At 38.7% G+C, this 6820-nt stretch overlaps 1 protein-coding gene across 1 annotated transcript; it reads right to left on the reverse strand.

Moving 5' to 3' along the window:
- Window positions 1-3103: 3103 nt before the first annotated feature.
- Window positions 3104-5950, reverse strand: LOC107669865 (C-C motif chemokine 27-like). The gene is made up of 3 exons (XM_016462290.1): window positions 5946-5950; window positions 3273-3377; window positions 3104-3203 (listed from the first exon to the last, which is right to left on the reverse strand). The coding sequence occupies exons 1-3, from the start codon at window positions 5948-5950 to the stop codon at window positions 3104-3106; spliced, it is 210 nt and encodes a 69-aa protein (XP_016317776.1).
- Window positions 5951-6820: the final 870 nt, after the last annotated feature.

Below are 6820 nucleotides of genomic sequence, written 5' to 3' on the forward strand. Positions count from 1 at the left end.
GTCTCTCAGGACCCCTGAGGCTCGTCCTCATGTCCTCACCTCTCCAGCCTCTTTCTCGTCTGTTCAGACTCTCCATCGGTACTTTGTGTGGCTGGACGCAGACACCGATGGGCTTCTGAGCGAGCGGGAAATGCGTCCGTTGCGTCTCCTGCGTCCTCGCCGCTGTGCCAAGAAGCTCATGCAGTTCTGCGACCGGAACGTAGACCGCCGCCTAAGCGCTCAAGAACTCGCTTCCTGTCTTGGCATTTAAGGCCGGACTCCATAAATATTGTGCAGGATGAAGTATCTTTGGAAATCATTTCAGACTTCAGTTTGACCTTCATCTCTCCACAGCTCTTTTGAGTCTCAGACTGCAGCGTTCAATCACTTCACTCTGGGTTTTTGAATCTGCTTCAGCTCTCGCCGGCACTCTGACCTTTTCACTTATGCAAGTCCAAACACTTTGCCTTTCAAATAAAGGACTTGTTATTGGTTCTGTAAAAATAACCACGGTTAAGCCTTTCTGACCGCTGGTGTGTGACTGTATTTGAGTGGCTGAGAGAGTGAGTTTGGACAGTACAGTACCATAGTACTTCAACATCATAGACTAAGAATACTGAGAAATACTAAAAAATACTAAGAAATTCTGAAATTCATCTACATGTTTTTAATTTGCAATGCTGAGAATATAATGTTGAGTTAAATTAGAAAAAAATATGTAAAATAGAAGCATTTCCATTGGTGGTCTCAGATTTTTGAACCTGTATATATATATATATATATAGATATAGATATATGTCACATATATAAAATATATGTCAAAGTACCATAGTTTTTTATAAAAGCAAAATTAAGGTGTTTGTCTTGGGTTTTGTGTTACTTCAGGCCTGACGGTCCTTAAAGATGGTCCTCAAATCAACAATAAGTCCTCGATTATGAGTGAGTACGAATGGAAGAATCATAATAATGTGGTCCAAACATCCTTGAATGGTGTAAAGAAGGTTTATTATACTGCTGTGACAGATTACACTCCATTTACTCCAGTGTGTTTGTTCAACTCATTTTATATAAGTATGTCTGTGCATATGTTTAGTTTTGTATTGTACACTACATAAATACAACCAGTTAATATAAATAACACACTTGACTGAATGCGTTTCTCCTGATCTTACTGAAGCAAAAGCAGCAGCACTAAAGAACACCCCCTAGGTGGCAGTGCAACTCTAGTCCAGATCTGAGTGATTCTGCATTGTGTGACTGACTGTCTTTGACTTTTGACTGTCAGTTTGCTTCATGCATGATACAATTTTGAAGGTGGCTTTGCTTGAGACACTTGGTAGCAAGTAAGCAAGATATTGGTTTTATGTCAAAGTACAACTAAGGGCGCGAAAGTTACGTCAATGCATTTCCTCTATCTCTGGCTAAAACAGACTGGCATGTAACAATCCGTCTTTAATATAGTATCTCAAAAGTGTTAAGAACAGAAAAGACTAATACTCTAGAACATTCTTCAAAAACATTGTTTCAGTACAGCTTAAAAAAAAAATGTAAGAATTGTTTGCATATAAATCGCCATTGATTTATTTAGAGACTGCTTGGAAAAACATTGGTTGGACAAAATGTTGTTTTTCGATTTAAATACAGCTTCCAACCTTCTTAGAATAGATTTGTACAACTTTTGAATAGTCTACAGTGGGCTGATGTTTATCAGAACATCTGCCAGTTGTTTCAGAGATGTTGAAAAAGGGAATCAGCTTCTCACTTTTCTCTCCAAACTGCCCACAGTGGATTGATTATTCTAGATTTGTCTGACCAGGGCAGATGTTGAAGTGCAGATGTTGAAGTTTTATGAACGTGACACCATATTTTTTTCACATTTTAGCACTGGTGTCTGTGATTAAAGCAGTTGCAGCTCTTTCATGGATGTTGGCTTTGTGAAGTTCTCTGCGGTGGGTTTTTGTGGAAACAGGGTCTTCGAGGTGAATAATGAGGTTTGCTGTCAGTAGTTCTGTGGACACAAGTTTGGACACAATCCTTCTTAGTGTTTGACAGTCCCTATCATTCACTTTAATTTTTCCTATTGGCTGATGAAGTCTTGCCATGTTTTGTGTATGCAGTCATAATCGTAAAAACGGTTGTTTTTAAAACGCCAAAATACTGGGCTGTTAAAGGGGTCATATGATGCGATTTCAAGTTTTCCTTTCTCTTTGGAGTGTTACAAGCTCTTGGTGCATAAAGAAGATCTGTAAAGTTGCAAAGACTAAAGTCTCAAATCCAAAGAGATATTCTTTATAAAAGTTAAGAGTCAACCACGCCTACCTAAAACGGCTCGTTCTAACACACCCCCACGTGTCTACGTCACGATGTGGGAAGATTTGCATAACGCCGCCCAAATGTGCACGCAAAGAAAGAAGGCTTAACTTTTATTCTCGCTGTAGTATTGTTGCCGCCGACGCCATGTCGTGAAGACGCTGTGTTTCGTTGTGAAAGCGAAACTGCTTTGTTTGGTCTTCCAAAAGAGGATGATATCTGCTTCGTCATGCCTAGAGCTGATCCGTGCTGGTCGCTGAGGAAATACATCAACTTCACGCTGTGGATCGCCGGATCGGCTTTCACCGTGGACGAAGCAGAGTCCAGCCCGGGGTCGTCACATGTGGTTGCCGCAAGCCCTCCAGACGCTCCTTCGTCGAATCCGCCAGCCGCCGCTCACTCAGCCTGCCGTGTATTTCGTTGTGAAAGTGAAACTACTTTGTTTGGTCTTCCAAAGGTTACAGACACTGCTTCTAAATGGGCTCCCCCCATTTTTGGAAATATTACAAGTCACCCATTTCACAGATTGCTACAAAACACCACTGAACACAACTTATACAAACTAGAGAATATGGACAACAAAAAGATAAATAAAAGGTTATACAAACAATCACCAACATACAGCCAAAGCTGAAGAGATTTATTTCATTAAAAAGCAGAGCAAAGAATACATACTGTATATTGCAGTGACCTACATAATGTCTGGTACAATCAGTTGAAAGATAACTTTTAAAACAGCCAATGCAGCAAATATTGAAACTATAAGTATATCACTGCCACCTGGATTATAAACAGATTTCCCGATCACATTCATTCATTTCCTGTTTGCATTTAAGCCAGTTTGGTGTTTGAGAATCTTCAGTTTCTTCAACACTCTGGGATGAGCGCAGATCAGTTTGTTTCTGAAATGTAATCTGAAGAGCAGCAAACACAGGAGCACATGATTCATATGTCATTTGTGTGTCTGTATCTTAAACACTCACATCAATGCATCAAAGTCGCAGACACCAGATTTGCTCTGTATCTCATATCTGCAAACCGATCGCAGAATGCTCCGTGGGATTTTCTTTGAAACAGTCACACAGCACCTGGGAAAGGCAAATGCTGGAACAAAGGCAAGATTCACTATTTAAATGCTCTTAGAAGAAAACTTGCTGTCCAGAGGGACTCACAGTGTGTTCCTACGTGTATAAACTTTGTACATTACATGCAAAGCTAAACATTTCATGTAAGTCAACATTACATTTTGTAAGTTGCAACAACATAAAGTCATAAAGGGAGCAGAAAGAGTAAAAATGAATGCAGCACAATCTAATCTCATCATCATTATCATTATTATTATTGCTAGCCTGAAGAGCATCATGAAAGAATATGTCAGATTTAGGCAGCATTATTGGTCTCAGTAGATGATTCTGACCTTCAGGGCTGGTGAGGATGATGAGCAGCGGGAGATATGTTGCTTTGAGCCCCACAACAGAGAATAGGTTTACACCACTGCGTTTTCGTTTTAAAACTGCTGCGGTTCCGTCTGGCGTCCACCATTTTTTAGTTTCAAAACTCCGATGTTGTGTAATATTCAGTTCCTGTAAAACACTCTTCCAGTTCCCCTTTTGTGGGCGTGTTCTTGAGACACTTAAAAATATCAAGTGTGCTTGGTAACTTGGTAAAAGTTTCAGGAGAATATTTACAAATATTCTGTCACTGTTAGGCATGATTATGAATCTTCATGAGATGGTTTGTGTCTTTACTTGTTTGTATATCAGTGCTATAAGGGCTTGTGCTTCAAAGCTCAGACTAAACCAGTAGATTTGGTTCAATTTAATTGTAATGTGTTCATATTAAAAGTAGTGAATAGAGTTGAATACTCTGTATTTGTACGGCTCTGAAGAATCATCTATACTCTCTTTTCCATCTACTTTATTTTGCAAAATCCATCTCTCTCTGTCTCGCTATCACCCCTACATTATCAGATTCGTCCTGTAGGTGTGCAGTGGGGAGAAATTGGACATTAATAAATCATAAATCGATTTCATTTCTGAAGCCGTATTCAGCCTCCCTGATAAGATCAGGATAATAAGCGTGTTGAAGGACTAAATTAAATAAAGTGTGTGATAGAGTGATTTGCAGCACCGTTCCTGTTGGTAAAACCAGGTCAGGTTGGTTTCTAGAATCAGTAATAACCAATAACTTTTGTGTTTCTGCTCCTATGTGCTCTGCTAACTAACCAGCTTGACCTTGGCCCCAACAGTTTGCAGTTTAGAGAAAGAACTGGTCACTGCCCTGCTGAAAAAACCCACATATATAATGGTTTATAATTGGAAATGTATTGGTTTTAATGGAAACTGTAATGGTCCCTGTGGGTCTCAACTGGTAAATTGTTTGCCTGAATTGGTGCCATGTTAAAAAATCCTAATGGAATTTGACCCAAAACACACTACTGGACAGGGCTGCCAGGTCTGTAGCAAAACCAGCCTAAACACCAATCAAAAATATCCCAAAACAAGCCCAGTGACCTTATCCAAAATCAGAACTCAACATATGCCACTCCCATACCTAAAATACATATTTTACAGTCATTGTTATGCTTCAGACACCATTTAAACTTGAAAATAACTCATAGTTATCCAAAAAATAAAAAAGAGACAAACCACAGGGGGAAAAAATCAACCCACGGCAACAGTTTACAAGTAGCCAATTCCACACAAACTTGAAATCATTGCTACTAGAAACCATTAGGTAATGGTTTTAATGGCTAACAGTTGATGGTTTGTAATGGTATTTTGTTTAGTGGAAACCATTTTTTTTCCAACAGGATGGATTTGCCCAATCAGGTAAAACAGATCTTTGTAAGGTATAAAAGCATGCAAAAAAAAAAGAAAAAAGTAAAGTTGTTCAACCATGTGTTATGTAGAGTTAGAACTGTCCAGTATATATTTTTAACTCAAGAGCGGGTGCCGCCATTTGTAACTTGGATGTTGTGCAAGACTTGTCATTAGCTTCCAGTTATTTTACCTGTAGAAAAACAGTCCGATATGTTGCTTGATATTTCAAACTGTTATTTGTTATCACATTAATTTAATGTATTATTATAATTGTAAACACGCTGGTTTGTAGCTCAAATAGTTTTACACTGCACATCTTCTAGTATTCTAGCAGCTAATGAATTGGAATTCTCGCGCCTTCAGATAAAACAGCTTACTTCCGCGTTGCAAAACAAAAAAAGTGGATATATCTTTTAAAAATCCTCAGCCTTTTGTTCTGACTTCGTTTGGACCGGTTTTAGTCCTCCAAATGTGCTCCATAATTTAAACCCTTTTCTCGCAAAGGCAGTTTGAACAGCGTTTGACTTTCTTTAGTACAGACAAGGGGTCTTTTTAACCGTGTTCTCTGTTCAAACGAAGGAAAATGAAGTGGACACACAAAGGCCGGTGATGGAGAATAGAAGGGATTAGACGAGTGTAGCACTTTCAGCGCTCAGTAATGGATGTGCTGACACGTGTCGGAGCTCGTCCTCAATTACGGCCTCTTTATGAGACCTCACGCCGTGTTGTAGAGGATTTTAGTAGTACTTTAAACTCCGAAGTCAATTATGAATGAAAAGAATGAGGAACAATGGACGAGAGAGACATAGTCGTGGCAGCATTGAGAGATCTTACTCCATAAACCCGCTCAAATATAGAAACGCACGCACACCTCATACCAATGTATTGTCTGGCTAAATCTATCATCTTTTGTCGCAGCCTTCGTGCTTGACGCTTTAGAGGAGCTGAAATTGGCTGTCAGTATTCCGGTCCTGGACTCGGAGCTCCTAATGAAATAAATTGGTTCCAAGATGTTCAATTTAACTGTGACCCAACACCTCGGAAAGATGATTCATCTGATATGCAAACCAGAGCATGACCAACAGGCAAGAAACGGCAAATGAACTGCACTCTCTCACACGCAGACAAGAAGGTTCAGTGTTTAAACCAGGTCAGCTACATGATTTTACTAATTTGCTGATTGGTCTCAAATGTGATCTCAGACCTGAGCTAATGTCGTTCTTTTGATCCCAGATAACACTGTAATCTGTTTCCAGTATACTACAGGTAATTATTACCTCAGGCAGTGGTTGTATAAATAAATTCAGTATTTTCTTTCTTTCAGTTACAATTGGCTGACAGGTTAGGACAAGAGAAGAAGAAAAAGTTACCTAAATATTGTGAAATATTATTAACATTTAAAAGAACTATTTTGTAGATGAATATATGATCAAATGTAATTTATTCCTGCGATCAAAGCTGAATTTTCAGCATCATTACTCCAGTCTTCAGTGTCACATGATCTTCAGAAATCAGTATAATATGCTGATTTGCTGCTCAAGAAACATTTATGATTATTATCAATGTTGAAAACAGTTGTGCTGCTTCATATTTTTGTGGAAACAAATTTTCAGGATTCTTTGATGAAAAGAAAGTTCAAAAGAACAGCGTTAATTTATTGTGTCTATACTGTATAAAAATATGAATTTATTTTAAAAAAATCACACACA

The sequence above is a fragment of the Sinocyclocheilus anshuiensis genome, unplaced genomic scaffold, assembly GCF_001515605.1.
Source record: "Sinocyclocheilus anshuiensis isolate Anshui unplaced genomic scaffold, SAMN03320099.WGS_v1.1 scaffold272, whole genome shotgun sequence".
NCBI classification, from domain to species: domain Eukaryota; kingdom Metazoa; phylum Chordata; class Actinopteri; order Cypriniformes; family Cyprinidae; genus Sinocyclocheilus; species Sinocyclocheilus anshuiensis.